The sequence below is a fragment of the Cololabis saira genome, chromosome 13 (assembly GCF_033807715.1).
Source record: "Cololabis saira isolate AMF1-May2022 chromosome 13, fColSai1.1, whole genome shotgun sequence".
Taxonomy (NCBI): Eukaryota; Metazoa; Chordata; class Actinopteri; order Beloniformes; family Belonidae; genus Cololabis; species Cololabis saira.
This window is the reverse complement of record NC_084599.1, coordinates 8,443,730-8,462,586: the sequence shown is the minus strand read 5'-3', so window position 1 is coordinate 8,462,586 and position 18,857 is coordinate 8,443,730. Positions and strand designations below refer to the sequence as shown.

Here is an 18,857-nt window from a genome sequence, read left to right as displayed (position 1 = left end):
AAGAGCTAGAGGACATGGCAAGAACAAAAGAGGTCTGGGTCTCTGCTAGAGCAGAGTTCAGTCATATACTGTAAGATTTTACACAATTAAAATTATAGGAAATTTAAGATAAAAATACACACCACTTATTACACGCCACAAAATACCCACATAGGCATCACGGATGGTACAATCAATATTTGTATATACAGCCTGTGTGGATAATTAACGGAGTGAATAATAGACACCATATGGGATCATCCATCAATTGTATATTAGTGCAACGGTGATTTGTGTGTGATACAAAATTATACTGAGTTTTACGTGAACCCCAAATGGACCCTATTTGTGTTGCTCAATTAGTGCAAGATCTTCCCATTACTGACCTATTAGGGCTACAGATGAGATGCCCATTTTGGACCTATGTCCATGTGGTAGCATAACCAATTGGGCAACTTATATGAGCCTAAATCTAAATCCATTTGTTTTACGCAACTTGTTAGGACAAAATCTAGTGAAAAAGATGCCACATTATTAATGCATTATTGTGTGAGTATCACTTTAATGTCACAGCTGCTAAAGGTGTGGCTTATTTTGTCAACCTTATGCCTGGTAGCTGAATCTGGTATGATTATCACCATCACGTCAAAGCTTTGGAAATGAGCACCCCCTGGTGGAGAATGCTAGCACAGGGCAGAGTGGATGACATCATGACATTTAACCGTACATTACTCATCAATTCAATGGTGATGGAAGCTTCCACCACTTGGTTTTCATATCAGAAAGACTGGTCACTGGTACCATGCCAAACAAACCCAGAGGAGGTGCAAGCTTTTCAGCAGGCTTGCTCTGTTTCAGTCCAGGCCAGCAAAGGATAGAGACGTCAGCGTTTCAATCGATCGTATTTAATCTGGGATTAACTTCAGGTATGGCAGACTACAGCGTTGTATGTTTATGTCTAAAGCAACAAAAGATATATCAGCCAAAAATAATTGAAGGAAAAGAATATATTTGCTTAGAATGATGGAGAATAGTTTATTGTTCAGTTTAGTGACAGACTGAAACATCATCATCCCAATATCTTGATTTCAAGAAATTCCCTTGACAAAAGGAGGAAATGTTCTGGTGAAAGAGGTAATTGGTACAGCAGGAACGTAACATCTGACTGATATTACACCGCAAAATGACTTTCACTGCACAGACTGCATGACAGCAGCCACCTCAACATTTACAACATTTTATATCCATCAGAGCCACAAGGAATGAGAAGCACTGTCTTAACAATCATTTTAGGAAAAAAACAAATGTACAAGTCCACAACTTTAAAGGTGAAAGGAAAAACACAGCTGATCATTGTTGGAATCCTTTTCAACAAAATCCTCAATGTCAGTTAGTTATATTGCTTAAATGACATAAAGACAGTATCCTGCTTAAAAAGGAATTGCAATGAAAATATCATGTGCGGATAGTGTGATACTATTTAAAAAGCTTATTAAAATGACACTGATGACTGTTATTTGTCCAACACAAGATTCTGAATAGCTTGATCGCTGATACTGGCGGTCACAGTACTCAAATCAAGGCAGCATATATTTTTCCTGTAAAAGTATTATTTTTATGTGCAACCCAAATTCTAAAAGGATGGAATGCTGGACAAAATGTAAATAAAAACAAAACACGGTGATTTGCAAATCTCATGAGGCCATTTGAGACGTAAGCACAATACATATCAGATTTCATGGAAAATATAAGTTTATCTTGAAATTGGTGGAGGCAGCACAAAAAAATAACTGGTACAAATGAAACAAACTACTAATTAGGTTAATTGGCAGCACGTCAACAACACAATACGCATAAAAGCAGTATTTCAGACAGGCGAGGCCTCTCAGATGTAAAGATGGGAAGAGGTTCACCAATTTGAGACAAACTGTCAAAAAATTGTGGAACAATTTCAGGAAAATGTTCCTCGGTGTAAAATCCCACCATCTACAGTGTGTAATATCATTATAAGATTCCAAGAATCAGGAGGCATCTCTGCAAATGGGATAAAGCTGAAGGTCAAAATTGGGGGCTCTTGATCTTTGGAGTCTCAGGAGGCAGGAGACATTTAACATAGACTTATGTATATAGACAGTCTATACTGGAATTCACTGCATGGGCTCAGTAACGCATCCAGAGAGCGCTGTCTGTGAACACAGTTTGCTGTGCAATCCAAAAATTCAGCTTAAGGGTCTGTCATGCAAAGAATAACCATATGTACCAGGAGTGCTGCTGTCTTCTGTGGGTCAAAGCTCATTCAATGATCAGATTAAACAAAATTTGAAATTCTTTTTGGAAAGCATGGACCTCTGGACTATCCAGCTTGTTATTACCCGACAGTTCATAAGTAATTTACATATCTGGATAGGCATCATCAATGCTTAAAAGCACGTAGAGGTTTTAGAGCAGCATATGCTCTCATCCAGACGTCTCTTGCATATTTCAGCAACACGCTGCATCCATCACAACTTCATGGCAAGAGCACGAACTTTCACTACTACAAAGTAGATGGTGCATCATGAAATTAAAAATCCAGTAATGAAGTCGAGCAGCTAGTGGTTATATTCAGACAAGAGTGGGACAACATTCCTCCTGAAGGGCCACAACGGTAAACACTGACCAGTTCCAACCTTTTTCAGATGTGTTGCTGCCCACAAATTCAAAATTAGCTAATATTCCACCAGTAAAGGGCAAAATGTCACAGTTTTAACATCTTATATGTTGTTTATGTTCTATTGGGAATAAAATACGGGTTTATGAAATTTGCAAATCACTTAATTCTGTTTTTATTAACATTTTACACAGCGCCCCAACTTCTTTGGAATTGGGGTTGAAATAAATAAACATGTCATTATTATGACGTAACGTAAATGAAAGGCCTCTATCACTAAACAAAACATCTAAAATAATTATATATGTTCATTAGGCAACATTACAGTCCTGAAGATACTGTGATGTAATAACTTAATGTATTTGCAGGAAAGTTGACTTCAGTACAGTCTTAAAGTCATCGTTGGTCAGGGATGCCATGCATAGAGCACATAAACAATGACAAATGCATCATTAAAAGAAAATGGAGCAAACAGACAATAACAAAATACTATTTTATGTCATAAAGTGTGGTGATCTCACTGTCTGACTAGTTGAATGTGACTTCTCTATGTGACTCAAGATGACCAGTGATGTTATTTAACTACTTCCTGTGATGAATTATTTGCTGGTTTGTTTGTTTCCATTGTGAATTCAAGCGACCTCTGTTGGATGTGACTTGCTTTAACAGGTGACTTCACTGCAGATTTTTATGATTTAATCAAGAAGTCAGAGGCTCATGCACACCTTCAGGTGTGCACCTTCAGGTGTGCCTGAGGCCAGATAAGAGAGAACTCCTGCATCCTATCTATCCCATATTTGCTGATTTATTTACTTTCGTAAAGTCCGTCCGAAATCCTTGTATTTGTTGAACTATTGCTGATACCATGTAAGATATAAAACTACAATATTTTAGCACCATTAAATTGATTTTTACATGTTCTTATTATGTACTTTTATCAAATACAGGTATTTTACACTCTCTTTTTTGCCTTATTTTCAAGTGTCCTCTCTACTGTTTGCCGATATAAAGGATTATAACGAACGAGTCTTTAGAGGGAAATTTGACAGTGTTAAAATGAAATAATCTAATATTCATTTATTTGAACCAATTTGAGATCTAACTATGCATTTGTGCGTAATGCCATGTAGTCGCTGTTTATTCTGGACTGAGGGGAGGTCCCTTTAAAATAACTTGACTAATCGCCTGCAAGAGTCTTGGGTGAATCTGTCTGATATTATTTTCTACACCAAAACTTGCGTTTCCAGTTAAAGTTGCAAATAAAATGGCGGGAGGGGTGCAGGGGTTTTCTCTTTTCCTGGCTAAGCAAAGGAAAAAGCACTAATTGAAAATTAAAATGATATTTATAAGATGTATCACCCAAAAGTGTCACTTATAAGCATATAAGTGACTCCAGAGCCAAATATTGAATTGAAATCATTACAGTAGTAAGTGCTATGTTATGTGAATTTGCATGATTCTATTATATTTTAATGGACTCAAATTGAGCATGAATGTAATAATAATGCGCTGATGCCTGTTTATGTTTTTTGTTAAATCTTATGGTTGAAAGGTTACGTCTATGATGGACGGGTGAGCTGTCTGGGTTGCATCCTGATCGTTGCTCCATGTCAGCCGGGAAAGGCCCCAGGATGAAGCAGATGTAGAAAACAGTTGGATGAAATATTACCCTACATGCTGAATTGCTCACTGAAGGGAGAAGCGTAATTAAAAACTTCTACACGTACATTTAAACAGTAAAAATGTTACTAACGGCCAAACACACAACAGTGAGAAAAATACTTGAGAAACAGCTAGAGACTTGATGTAATGCATCTATTCATTTTGCCCACGGTCAGGGATTTATAGTAGTTTTGTCTCTGTGCATCCCATCCAAATAAAAAGGCCAGGGCTGCGTTAACCTATCTTAGCCCAAAAACTGAAAACAGGGGGAAACATCGAGAAAGTTACCTTGTTTTTACTGTTTAATATTTATTTTGCATTTTACAACCGCTGTAGTTTTTTAACAACTGCAGTAATCAAATATAGGTATGAAAGTACTGGGGATGAGTTTGCTGGCTGGCAAAATATTTGCCCCAGTATAACTTTGGTGATTTCAGGTGTGGGTAACCTGCACAGTCTATATCTTATCTGCGTGCTAGTATGAACACTTTGACAACTAGTGCTGTACAAAATGCACAGAGATGGCACTTCATTATCAGTCTGACTAGATAAAGTGACAAATATATGTACACTATGTCTTCAAATCATTTAAGAATGAAAAACACAGGAATTTGTTCACCGATATATCAAAAAGTGACTGTGAATGGCTTCCAACTTCGTGCAAAGCTTGAGCCACTGAAGTCTTTCTGCCGGGAGTCACTGAGGCACTACTTCCTTCAGAGAGGCCAGGGCTGAGTGGATGCGGACGTGGAGCCGGTTCTCAAAGTCGTAGCCTGTAAAATCCTCCTGAAACATTTGAAACCGCGATTAAGATGTAAATCTAATTAATAACCAGTACAATGATTAGTGAGTGAATCTTAATTTGTGTTACTTGTAACAATTAAGCTCTTAATCATTTACCTTGGCTTGGAGTAGGAATGATCGTCCCTTTCCCACGGTCTAAAATTAAATAACACAAAGGGTTATAGGAAAGCACCCAAATAAAAATGTGAATAAATAAAGATCTGATGGCTTCATGCGACTACTGTAACTGACCTCTGGTTTTCCAAGGAGTATACATCCCAGCTCATAGACAGCGTAGGGCTGAATGTAGGAGTTAATATGCCGTCCGTAGTCATCTCTAGCAGCCAGCTGGAATGACTGGATCACAGACAGAAGAAGGATGAGAGCAGGTTCAGATGAACCGCAGAGCCATTCAATGCTCGGAGTGGATTACTACCTGAACGGCATCTCTCATGTTTCCGTGGCATTTGTGAATGGAGCCGAGAAGAAGATATTTCAGGCCTCTGCAGGAAACCTCATCTATGCTCTGCAACACTGAGGACGAATCAGGAAAATAATCACAAATGGTTAAAGTGAAACTTACATGAGGATTCAGCTACTGCGGTAACGTTAATCTGAACCATGTTGCACTAACCCTGATTCATTATCTGCAGTTTGGATGGAGAGCAGTTGGGCAGGGCTTTCCACAGGTAGAGTACCTCGATTATACCAAGGATGCATAGCTCTTTGGTGGGCGAGACCTTTCTCAGTCTATCAGCCTGTGTGTAGAGAAAAGGAAATAAGTAAATAAAAACAGACAGAAAACTTTTGCTCAACATCTGAAATCTGGGTTTTGGTAAAACTAACCCTTTTGACAGCAAACTGCTCTATCTGGTTGTTTTTTCTCTTGAACAGCTTCTGCACGTCTTTGAAGACCCTGTTTGCTCCATCCAGGTCCCCCGAAGCGCCCTGGCACACTGAGGGTAATCAGACAAAAACAGGCAGTAGAAAACAGCTCAGCAGCATACTGCAACTGTCCGTTACCCTGCGTTCACACTGAAAGCGTCACGGGCGTCATAGGCGCCCGACTGCCATTCATTGTCTATGAAAACGCGCGTCGAGAAGCGGCGGGGGCGGCGCGTCAATTTGAAGTTGAAAAATCTGAGCTTTATGCAAATGAGCAGCGGCGACGCCGAGGCAGCGTCCAATCACAGACCGGGATTCCCGAAGCGAGAACCCTCAATGCAGATTGTACTTTCATGTAAACACAAACGTACACTCATTCACATGCACACATGAGCAGAGCTGTGCACTAACAAACTTATTTTATCAGGAATTAATATATTTCATCCGGCAAAATTACATACACAGGGGTGATAGTAAAAAAAAATCCTGAGCCTAAACTTTTTTTCCCTGGGAGGTAAGCGAGCCCCTAAGCCAAGATATATGCCCCGATCAACACAATTGTCATTTTTTGTCCTCTTAAAGTGTAAGTCTGGTGTTAATTGACCCATGGTCCTGTTGTTCAAGCTCACCACATGTAGCCCATAGAAAACAGAATGAGTAAATTGAACAACATACTGTAGGTGAACACATTTATTTTGGTGATTTCGGTTAACAGCCTGGAGCCTGGTGACGCCAGGCTAGAATCAATCTGATTGGCCAAAACCCAAGACCACCCCCTATACTATTACCGATTGGCTTAAGTATGGCTACTGGTGTGGTTTTGAGTGAAAGCGTCTCTCGGATCTACGCGAACGTAGTACTGGGCGGTATGACCAAAAATTTATATCACGGTATTTTTCAAAATTATATCGGTTTCACGGTATATCACGTTTTTTTTTGTTTTTTTTCATGCACAACTGGATGTTAACCACATTTTCTAATGATTTGGAAAGGAATTGCTGCAGTAAATTGGCTTAGAATGGCCTATTTTACTGTCATGAGGAGGAAATATTGTAGAAAAACATTAATGTCCACACTAGTGCGGTTTTTGCGATTTAATATGTGATTTTTTTTTTTCAAGGTCCTGATCTCATCTATTTTTCAACTACACAAGCAATAAATCAGTCTGTTTCAAGTAATTTTCACTTGAAATAAGTAGAAAAATCTGCCAGGGGAACAAGATTTTTTTGCTTATAATAAGAAGATAAATCTTGTCCCACTGGCAGATTTTCCTACTTATTTCAAGTGAAAATTTACTTGAAACAGATGAAAATTGTCAAATAAGTTATTTTTCTGGTGTTATTTTTCTGGTGATGACTCTAAATGTTGAAATAGCAGTAAAACCACATTCATTGATGAAATGACATAAGGGATGGAAAGGAGGGATGGCAGTTTTACAGGGGGGATGATTTGGACCGTTTTTATTTCGGGGGGGGGGGGGGGGGGGGCATCACATCACCCCTAACCCCCTCTCAACTCGAATACTGCTCACACGGAACTCAGAACTTCTTCATAAATAACTCCCAGAGAGAAAAAAAACACCAGCAAGCTAACAAACAAACCAATAAATCTCTCAGAGTTAACAAAACGAACCAGCAATCATCAACTCGCAGCTGTTTTAACCTCTCCTCCTGATGGGCTGCAGGTGTGGTTTAAGGCTGATTTATGGTTCCGCGTTACACCAACGCAGGCCATACGCCGTGGGTTACGCGAACTACGGCGCACCCTACGGCGAAAGCTCTGCGTCGATTTAACGCAGAACCATAAATCAGGCTTCACAGCCCGACTCATTAGCCCTTTTCACACAGCCAGTTCGAGGCGGGAACGTTGCGCCTTTAAGCCGCCTCGCTGTTCTGTGTGAAAGTCACGGAGGCGGAATGGGGGGGCCAAGTGGCCCCACCAATAAGCCGGCAGCGGAGGTAGTCACAGAGCCGTCACAGAAACGAAACGGGGTCTGTGTGAATGACACAGCCGGCATGCCGCTGACATGACGGTCGGACTGACGCTGTCGTCACGCCTCTGATTGCGGAACGCCGGCATGCTGTGTGAATTTACAGACGGGAGCGGCGTTATGCCGGTGTTGTATGGTTCTGTGTGAAACAACAAAGGCGGCGTATTGGCAGGACTTCTTTACACCAATATTGCGGAATCTCTGTGTGAAAGGGGCTACTGTGAGCCCGGCTCGTAGCTCCTCGCCAACTCCGCGCTCATATATTTAATAAATGTATAAAGCCCATATATTTATAAAGCCTCACTTGGCCTAGCCCTAACGCTGAGGCCATGGTAGATTTAGGTTACACGCGGCACTGTTGACTTTTCCCTGCCGGCTCTGCTCCCTCGCTAAACAGTCCCCACACAAACAGGGTCCAGCGGCGCTACGTTCCTCCGCGCCGCGCGGCGCTCCCAACGTTGTGTACGCTACTCACCGGTATTACGTTATATGAAAAATTCATGTCATAAGAAAAATAAACGGCAAACCTGATTTTATTTTATTTTTTTCTCGCAAACACCTCGGTATGCCGGAAATCCGGCGTGACGCCGGAGCGCTATCACCCCTGCATACATTTACCATAAATCAGCCTAGGCGGATTTATGGTTCACCGGGAGTGGGCTCTGGCGGTTGATGTTGATCCGCGGACCAAACTTGTTAAGGAGCATCAAACTCACTCTTATCTACGCGGAAATAACGCTAAAATATAAAGAGGCGTCCCAAAGTGTGATCTATGGTGAAATAGGAAACTGAAGATGTGCAGCTATATGTGTAGGCTGTTCCCACTGTTCCCTCCAGTTCTTCAGCCCAGCTCTAGCCCGCCCACTGCAGCTCTAGCCCGCCCACTGCAGCTTTAGCCCCGCCCCCTGCAGCCGTCGACAATACATGCCGCTTTCAGTGTGAACGCTCCAAACAGCGAGATGCTGGCGTCAGGAGATTTTTTACGCTTTCAGTGTGAACGCAGGGTTAGTGTCTGCCCAACTTACCTCCAGTCAAGTAGGCATAATAGCACTGTGACCAGCGCGACTCGTTCTTCAACCTCTCAAACGCTCTGTACGCATCTTCAAAATTCATCTCTATCATGCTGCACCAACCTGGCATGAAGACAGTAATACGGCATGAAACAAGTCCATCGCTGCACGGTGAATCCACAGTCATAATGTCACGACTAACCTGATGAGAAAACACGTACCAATCTCATAGAGACACACATGCTGGATCTCTCTTTGGTCTGATGCCAGTTCTAATGCATCATGGAAACAGGCCAAAGCACTGTTGATGTGGCACTGGGGACAGAGGAGAAAGCACACACAGCGACAGGTAACGGTAATCATGTTGACGCAGACAACATGCATGCGTTGATTGAGAGTTAGGGCCAGTCCCAATCCCCCCTAGTCCTACTTTTCATCCCTACCCCTAAATTTTGCGCGTTCCCGTGAGGGTAGTGGTGTCCCAATTCCTCTTTGCATGTAGGGGTAGTGGGCATAACGAGGGCTAGTGTGTATGAATCTAGCCCTTCACAGCGAGGGATTTCAGATTCTGACTCACCGATTGAGGGCCAGAAAAATTTCCCAGAATGCTTTACGTCATCATTTGCAGACTGAATCAAACAAAAAAACATGGCGGACATTTCTCATTTTTAGTGAATCAATATTTTGAGTTAGTTTCTGCATATAATGCGTTTTGATTACATTTCTAGCGAGAAATATATATTTTACTTTCATAATATTTACTCAGTGAATGTACATAATCACTCGCTTGCCCGTTGTATCTTCAGATCTCGCCAGGATAAAGGCTGATTTATGGTTCCGCGTTACACCAACGCAGAGCCTACGCCGTAGGTTCTGCGTCGATTTAATCAGAACCATAAATCAGCTCCTGAGCTGGCAGGCTCTTCTCATCCCCGAAAACGTCGGAGCAAATTTCTTAACAGGCGTTATTTGGATAAACTGAGCCCAGGTTGGGGATCTTAACGGTTACTTTTACGCCTGAAAAAATATTAAAACTTAATAAAGTGGCACATTAACAGCGCTACAGCGGAAATTAAAACAGCTTTTATCTCTGGGCTTCCTGATATGGTGTGACGTTTGTGCAAACGTAACTACGCAGTCGCTTACGTACCCGAACGTAAACCACGCAGTGACGTAGCAAGTGGTGTCCCAATCCCTAGGGAACATTACAAGGACCCTACGCCTGTGGCTTCATTTTTAGGGCTAGTGGTAGTGGGTGAGGGCTAGTGGTAGAAAGTAGGGGGTGTATTGGGATTGGCCCTTAGAACATCAGATCAGTTCATGGATCACGTGACATGGATACAAGCTACAGTATATGAACTTGAAGGAGGCTGCTCTTGTGGATGGTGGAAGAATGTCAGATTCTGCTGGTCTGTACAGTTTCTACTGCAAACTTGTTTCTTAACTACCACAACTGATTTCCGTGACTCCTGTACATACCTCCAACCTTTGAACTCGTCCTTGAAAGAACATGAAGAGAGAGGAGTTGGGGTAAACCACTGACTTCCTCTGCAGGATAGCTTTGGCTTCCTGCAGCCCGGTGTGCGTGTCGGAGCCATCCAGAGCAAAGAACGGCAGCACCACTGTGTGGTACCACAAAAGGGCCAACCTGAGCAACAACACAAGACATTGATTATGACTCTTTTGATACAGTCTTAATGGATCGATATTACTCCTTGGCTCTGGCTAGTAATCAGGTGATGAAGTATTTTCATCATCTTAGTTGGCCATTACTGTCAAGATGAGGATGAAAGACAAGGAGGCCACGACTCTACTACTGTTGGGATTCAATATGTGTTCTTTGTCTGAGCTTTATTCCTTAGAGGTTAATTTAATATATCTTATCAGGGAAATAAAACCTTTATTTTTGACAAGTGAGCTGTCCATCAACATTTTTTTGTTGCAACCAACAAGACGGGAAGAGAAAGAGCTTAATGTGTGAAATTACTGTCAACTGTGAAATTGTAGACTATAAAATAGGGCTGGGCGATATAACGAGATTTTAATATATATCGATATATTTTCAAACGCGATATGGTACGAGACAATATCGTTTATATCGATTTAAAAAAATATATATATTTTTTTATTTTTTTATGATTTTGCTATGGCTTATTTTGTGACAAATTGACTTGAATGTTTTATTTGAGATTTGCACAAATGTTTTGTTATTTGCACAACTGTCAACCTCAGTGGAAAAGTCTGCCTGTTACTGTCTACATTGTATTAATTGCACAGTGTATTTTAATTTAATTGTTATGCAGGAAAGGGATATTTGTTTTATTTTATTCAAGAAGCATTTTTATTCTATATATGCAGGCAGTTTATTTTTGTTTCACTTGTTTTATACATTTTGATATTGTGCAGACCTCTGTTAATAAAGGAACCTGTGTGACATTTGGCACGAGGCTTTGTATTAAAACTGACTGTTTTTTTAAGGGTTTCCCTCAGAAAAAAATTAAGCTAACAGAGATGCTATGCTATAATGCTTTGGGGGAAACCCCAATTAAGGCACAGAAAAAATATCGATATATATCGAGTATCGCCATTCAGCTAGAAAATATCGAGATATGACTTTTGGTCCATATCGCCCAGCCCTACTATAAAACCAAAACATTAAGATAAAAGAAAGAAAAACATTCCACAGGGATGGAAGATGATCAACACATTTCCTCTAAACCTGAATGAGGATGATGATTCTTGAACCCAATCTTAATTCTTTACAAAATGGTTTCTAGAAGCTTAAAGATATTAAACAGGTAGTTCTAATTATCGAGATTACTATATATAAATAATGGTTGTAAATTATCCACAGCAATTTATATTTATAGATTTTTTCCAGACCTTGTTTATGAGAATTGATCAGACTTGCACATACTCACGTTGCCAGTGGGGCCTTCATGTCCTTGCTCTCGCTGGCATACATGAGGGAGGACAGACCCTGCAGGCGGTCGCCAGGAAAACCCAGCAGGTTGATAATCTTCAGCAGGTGTGGTGGTACCATGGAGATGCAGAGGTGGAAGAGGCCATAACCAAAACTGACAGAGCCCTTGAGTCTGTCCAGGGCCTCGGCCGTCACACCGTTCTCCACCGGTGCGTTGTGGTTAGCGTTGTCTGCTGAAAGACTCTCCTGGTTGCCGGAGGGCCGGCGCTGGCAGCCTTCCTGCAGCTGGCTGATGTCGCTGTGGCATTTATTATACATCTTCCACGCCTTACGAAGAATCCAGCCTCCTTTAATATAAGCTGTTTGTAGAAACAACAGTGAGGTATAACGCAAGTGGCCTACAACGTTACAAGTGTCATGACAGACATACGGCACCGTGATAACATCATGGCCCACATACCCGTTTTTAAAGATGCAACACTGTCAGTGTCAGTTACAGAGTCAGCTTTATTTAGGGAGTTTAGTGAGAACAACTGCAGCTGAACTGGAAAACTAATCAAAATAACCAACCAGCAGCTACCAAAAAACGGCACAATCGTCTCAATTATATTTAATTTTTGAAACTGCATCTCAGTGGTCAACTTAAAGAGTCTAAAAGGGTCATAATTGGGAAAGTTGTTTCATGGCCAGAAGCCAAACTATTTAGAAAGAAAAAAACAACCAAAAAAACGGAATACACTGTTAAAATCAGATCTGGACAATATCACAGATTATATATAAATAAAAAAAAAAATAAAAAATAAATATATATATATATATATATATATATATATATATATATATATATATATATATATATATATATGTGTGTGTGTGTGTGTGTGTGTGTGTGTGTGTGTGTGTGTGTATTTAATTATTTTGTTTATAAAAAGTATGAATTATCAAGATCATCCAAAAAGTCAAGCAAACCAAATCAGTCATGGTATTATTTTCAATTTGATTAACAATATTTAATCAATCAAAATTACAAGATCTTTTAAGGGAATTTAGCCTAATCTGCCTATTTTTATTTGAATTTCTATAAAAACACAATATTTTCAGGACATTAATTGTAAAGTTGTAACTAATCATAAAATTGACTACAGAAAACAGTGGGACCCAGAGTTAAACCTTGAGGAACCCCAGAATTAAGTGGAAAACCAGGCAAAGATTAACAAAAGTCAGTGAAAAAATTCAAATCCATCATATATGAGCTGTTCCAGGACTGTATCTTTTATTTTTTAGACACAGTTTAAGCTGCAACATAAGAATTGTATTAGTCACAGCTTAAAATCTATCAAGTCTAAAAGTCTAAAATTGTTAGAATAGCAAAGTTCAGTTTACATGAGAATGTGCTGAAGTGTAGTAGAGAGACTGAAATTCTTTACTAACGTCTATAAAAAGTTTGAAATCAAATAAATGTTAACTTGTACTGAGGTGAATCACAAGACTCATTTTCACGTGAGTTAGATTAGATTACCTGAGAGTTCCTGTTTGACGAAGGATAGCACGGCGAGGTACACTTGGCAGTCAGCAACAATGATCTGCCTCTGCAGGCGGTCCACGACAAGCACGCCTGACCTTTGGGAGTACATCTGTAACACACAAACACAGACGTAGGATCTCCAGCATCTGCTTGTATCCTGGAGGTGGGTTCCCCAGTGGTTGGTTGGTAATGGTAAAAGGAGTTCCCTGAATAACGTAGAGCTATAGGCCGGCTCTGAGACTGTTCATCCAGTTTGTTGATTGAATTTTAGAGTGGTACAAATTGAATCTGGGAGGGGGTTCAATATGATCTCACTGCTGCTCCATCATTACCCCTAATGATAAGGGTCTTAACATTGTTATATAAACTGAGGCTTGTGCTAGTAGTGATATTAGGAGATGCCAGCAATGCTTAGCTTTAACTTAAAGGGGACCTATAATAAAAAACACGTTTTTTCTTGCTTTAACATATATAAAGTGATCTCCCCTCAGCCTGCCAACTCAGAGAAGGAGGAAAGCAACCAAATTCTGCAGTGTCTGTACAGCCGCCCGGATGAGCCGTCCAGTGTGATGTGGATCTACGAGCCGTTCAGATTCTGCTCCCGTCGTTACGCGATTTACATGGTTGGCCTCCGATGAGTGAAACCACGCCCACAACTAACTCCTCCGGCCAGAGCTTCCGCCATTTTTTCGTAGCGGTGTATCGCGTCATTCAGGCAGCCAATCAGCACAGAGCCTCATTATCATAGCCCCGCCCACTCAGAATCCCTCATAGATAATGAGGTTAGAGACTGGGATGATAAAGACATGGCTCAGAGGCTGAATTTCTAATTTATTTAGCAAAAACAATCAAAAGCTTGTTTTTAAGACATTCAAGGCCTGTTTAAAATAGGTATAAGATGCCATAATAGGTCTCCATAAGTATTGTCAGTGTCAAACAGTGTCCAGTTTTTGTTGTTGTTTTTTATGCTTTGCACTTTTGTACTTACACTCTTTTTAATCTTGTTTCTGATTGTCTCTAACACTCCAGCGCTGTCGCTCTCACACAGTTTCTCAGTGGTCCTCAGGTCGTCACAAGCCATCTGCATCTTCTCCTCCTCAAACGTCATCATGGCATTCTGCAGTGAAACCCATACAAAGCCCTCAAATCAGTTTGCTTCCTGCTAGGAGTGAACCCAAATGCTAAATGATCTGAACTCATACAGCGCCGACTTACTCTGCAGTTTAGACATATCGTTATAAATATTTCCTCTCATTCACTCTCACATTGATTCAACACGCACAAAGTGGCTGGGGATCAGGACGCACCCCCGCGTGAGCAGGACGGGGCAGATTTAAACAGCTAATCCCACAAATAGCTAACAATTCACTCTGCAACTTGAGCCAAATCCCCCATATAAAAAAAACTCAGCCTTAAAGTTATCATTCTCATGTTAAAGACTCTTGTTAGGCAGAGCTGATTTGTGCCTGAGCTAGTTTACAATCTCGCACCAAGAGTGGAGTAGTTTTATGTAACAGACTTAACAAGAACGGACAAAGGGTTCGTTCTGCACAACAGTGAATGGAGGAACACGGTGACATCTGCACAGCTGTGTGTGGGGTTGAACAACAAAACACTTCCCCAAGACCAAAGCATAAAATCTTCGCCGTGGTGCAGCTCAGACCATTAGGGGTTCTTTTAAAACCAAAAGATCCTCAAAAAAAGAACAAAACATCACATAAATAAAATAATAATTACAAAAAAAAATTCAAAAACATGAAGATATTTCTTTGACATTTACAGATAGGTTTTGATGTTTCATATAAGCATGCAGAATACAGGACTGTCTCAGAAAATTTGAATATTGTGATAAAGTTCTTTATTTTCTGTAATGCAATTTAAAAAACAAAAATGTCATACATTCTGGATTAATTACAAATCAATTGAAATATTGCAAGCCTTTTATTATTTTAATATTGCTGATCATGGTTTACAGCTTAAGAAAACTCAAATATCCTATCTCAAAAAATTAGAATATTCTGGGAATCATAATCTTAAATTGTGAGCCATAATCAGCAATATTAAAATAATAAAAGGCTTGCAATATTTCAGTTGATTTGTAATGAATCCAGAATGTAGGACATTTGTATTTTTGTAATTGCATTACAGAAAATCACAATATTCTAATTTTCTGAGACAGTCCTGTATGTTTTGCACTGCATTTGATTATTTCTGTCATGTGTGAATATCTGCCTAATGGCCAGAGTCACCGTCCCCAAAGCCTTCATGTCCATTTAGCATCTGGGGACCAGGGATGACATCATCTCTGTCTTCATGCTGTGTGAGCATCAACATGAGAGGAAGTGACAGTGTGTCTATGTGAGCACCTTATTGTGAAAACCCCCCATCCCCATTAGTGACACACATCATTTTCTTAATGGGCTTCTCTACGCAAGCTCTTCTAGACGGAGGAGCCAGCGGTGACAGTAATGCAACCTATTTGACATAATGAATCACTGTCCGTCTCAAAACCTGGACGCTTTCCTTGTAAAGTGTAGTAAGATCACTGAGACGGGCCTGATTCCAACGCCACTCAATCATTTATTCCACTGCTTTTTCTCTTCTTACTGGAATTGTACTTGATTACCTGCCCAACAACTCACCAGGAAACTGACAAAGCTGGCCCCAAAGCTCATCAGAGGACTCTGGGTCCTACAGAGAGAGAAGCAGCATTTTTAATGGAAACATTCACAACATTGTCTGTAGTTTTGACCTTGCTACCAGTATCCATAAAACAATGGAAAAACAGCAGAAACTAACAACTTCTCCTGTTGGCACATGTGCACATCTGTTATTATCTAAAAATGAAAGTGGGGAAAAAAGTGTTTAAAACAAATTAAGGCCTTGAATAACACTGTAAACAATAAATCACACTATATAAACTTTTGAAGCCCGAGGGTGCAGATGTAAAATATAGCATTGCAACATCTTTACGAAATATAGTTTTGCTTGACCACAAAATAAAATGACACACGGAAATTTACACTAGATTATCAAGAAAATCAGCAAAAAGAGCACAAATTAACAGACTGCAATCATTGAATATTAGTCAGAATAAATACAACGGTGACAATAAGTAGAAGAGGGAGATAAAATAATTATTAAAATGGTTGACAATTATTTGCTCATAATAAATGATTAGTTTAAGCCCTAGTGACTTCTACTTCAGTGTCTGTTATTATGGGGGGCTTAAGAAAACCCCCTGTGGCACCCCGGGGTCACGTTTCCCCTCCCACTGATACACAAGCTTTAAAGGCATTTTTATCAACTCATTTAGTTTGAGACTTGGTAACTTAAGGGCTATTATTAACACCGTGGAACAGAACATGTTGTCCTCTGGATCCATTTAATGTTTCAGCCACTTGGTTCATAACATTCCCCTTAAGGCTCAGCACTGACCTGCTGCTGCAAAGGATAAGCTTAATTACCTGTATCTCTTGAAAAGTTCGTCGCTTTCCTTGAATCCGTTGTTGAGCAGCATGTTGATCCCTTGCAGAGCCATCTCGGCATCATCTATGTGCTCTGCCTTCTCCTCCACCTGCTGCTGCGTCTGCTCGGGACCCGCCATTGCTTAGAATAAAGCCCAGGGGCCGTCGGATCAGACCGCCGCGATAAAGGGAGAGATGTGAAGCCGTGTCCTGTCTGAGACAAGCCCGCATTGGTTTCTTCAGACGACGTGAGGGCTGGTGTTGAACAGGGAGCGCCTGTGGCCGGCTACAGGGCAGATGTGCGGCTCCCGCAGGCTCCAGACGGCGGGGCTTCAGCAGAGAGACGCGCTCTCCTCCGACACTCTCCAGCGGTCCAGGGTGGGTGATGATGCTGCAGCTGCCCGAGGATCCATGCACAAGCCCGAACGTCGTGGGATATCACTGCATTAGCCGTCCGTCACTTTCCCTCCGTGCAGCAGCAGCATCCCGACGCATTACATAACTGCGCTGCCCAACCAGAACCACACCGACGTAACGGCCTGGCGTCACGGCGCAGCGCGCAGCGCGCATTCCCGGATGGATGGAGGGATGAGAGCCCTCAGCATCATGATGCTGAATCCTGCCAGGGCCCATCCTTCAGTCCTCCAGCCCCCCCTGCATCCTTCAGTCCTCCAGCTCCCCTGCATGCAATCTTGTGCAAAATTAAAAGTCTTATAGCAAGAAAGGAAAGAATTAGTCTTTTTTCTATATCTTTGCCTCATATTGAATACTTTCCATGGGGATTTTAAATATTTTCTGTGTGAATACAAAATCATTTTGCAGTTGGTCCGAAAATCTTAAATAAGAAATATTACCCATGTAATAGTTTTAGGAAAATTAATTAGTTGAGAAAGAATGAGCTAGCTGGTTTTGAGAAGATGCTAACATTTGCAAAATTTTAACCTCCCAGTGTCAAACCCCTGTTTTTTTAGTCATCTTGTGCTTTTCCATGAAATTGTATTGTAAGATTATACTTTTTTTTAATGTGTATGTCTTATATATGTGGCACCTCGCGTAAGTCTTGTAGGTGATTTCTATGATTATAAGACTTTAGTTTTCACTGATAGTTGTCCAGTTCATATAAATTGATATTACGCATATCTACTAAGGATATTGTATGTAGAATTACTATTATATACTGTTCTTATAAGTCCCCAAATCATACAAGTTTCATATTGTACAACTTTACTAAGGATCTTATATCTGGTTTGACTGTCTTATGTCTAACTTACAAGTTTCAGATAAAAGAGACAAAAACTTTATAAAATTTATATATATCTTTTCCATATGGGCATCCTTCAGTCCTCCAGCCCCCCTGCATCCTTCAGTCCTCCACCCCCCCTGCATCCTTCAGTCCTCCAGCCCCCCTGCATCCTTCAGTCCTCCACCCCCCCTGCATCCTTCAGTCCTCCAGCCCCCCCCTGCATCCTTCAGTCCTCCAGCCCCCCCTGCATCCTTCAGTCCTCCAGCCCCCCCTGCATCCTTCAGTCCTCCAGCCCCCCCTGCATCCTTCCTCCTCCCACGGTCCCATCAGCAGCTGGGAGTCCCGCACATGAGCCGGCCGCTTATAATCAGTTCACATTTGGGATTTAGGGTTTGATCTCTGTGCCGAAATAATATTATATTTCCGAGAACAGCAGACGGTCTTAATATTGAGATTTGGGTTATAATTTGCATAATTTCGATTAGATAAGATACTTAATTAATCATTTGCAGGAAATTAAGGCGTTACAGCAGCAGCAGCATCAGTGCGTTTTTCATACATGCATTCAACACACTTAATTAACAGCAACCAAGATAAAAACAGATCCAATAAAAAACAGACCACTTAAAATTAAAGTTAAAATTAGATTCAAAATTTACAGTAAAATCAAAATGCTGGGGTGCTAAAGTGCTGAGTAATAAGGTGCTGATTATACAGTTTAAACTGTTTAAACACAAACA

The 18,857-nt window shown here is 40.8% G+C and overlaps 1 protein-coding gene across 2 annotated transcripts; it reads right to left on the bottom strand.

Moving 5' to 3' along the window:
* Nucleotides 1-997: 997 nt before the first annotated feature.
* On the bottom strand, nucleotides 998-17,400 carry LOC133458060 (tetratricopeptide repeat protein 39C-like). Of its 2 annotated transcripts, XM_061737557.1 has the most exons (14): nucleotides 16,875-17,400; nucleotides 16,050-16,098; nucleotides 14,396-14,524; nucleotides 13,402-13,516; nucleotides 11,881-12,241; nucleotides 10,439-10,607; nucleotides 9,181-9,274; nucleotides 8,975-9,082; nucleotides 5,921-6,030; nucleotides 5,709-5,832; nucleotides 5,511-5,608; nucleotides 5,327-5,431; nucleotides 5,192-5,230; nucleotides 998-5,077 (listed from the first exon to the last, which is right to left on the bottom strand). In XM_061737557.1, the coding sequence occupies exons 1-14, from the start codon at nucleotides 17,012-17,014 to the stop codon at nucleotides 4,988-4,990; spliced, it is 1,731 nt and encodes a 576-aa protein (XP_061593541.1). In that variant the 5' UTR covers nucleotides 17,015-17,400; the 3' UTR covers nucleotides 998-4,987. The 2 variants fall into 2 exon arrangements, with proteins under 2 accessions (XP_061593541.1, XP_061593543.1); XM_061737559.1 differs by lacking the exons at nucleotides 16,050-16,098; nucleotides 16,875-17,400 and adding an exon at nucleotides 14,623-14,926.
* Between the last annotated feature and the right edge of the window lie 1,457 nt (nucleotides 17,401-18,857).

Excerpts from the sequence above, each read along its gene's own strand:
- LOC133458060 (XM_061737557.1), bottom strand. The coding sequence starts at position 17,014 with ATGGCGGGTCCCGAGCAGACGCAGCAGCAGGTGGAGGAGAAGGCAGAG. Across the intron at positions 6,031-8,974 it reads TTATGCCTACTTGACTGGAG|TGTGCCAGGGCGCTTCGGGG; the intron begins GTAAGTTGGGCA and ends GATTACCCTCAG. Across the intron at positions 5,432-5,510 it reads ACATGAGAGATGCCGTTCAG|TCATTCCAGCTGGCTGCTAG; the intron begins GTAGTAATCCAC and ends TCTGTGATCCAG.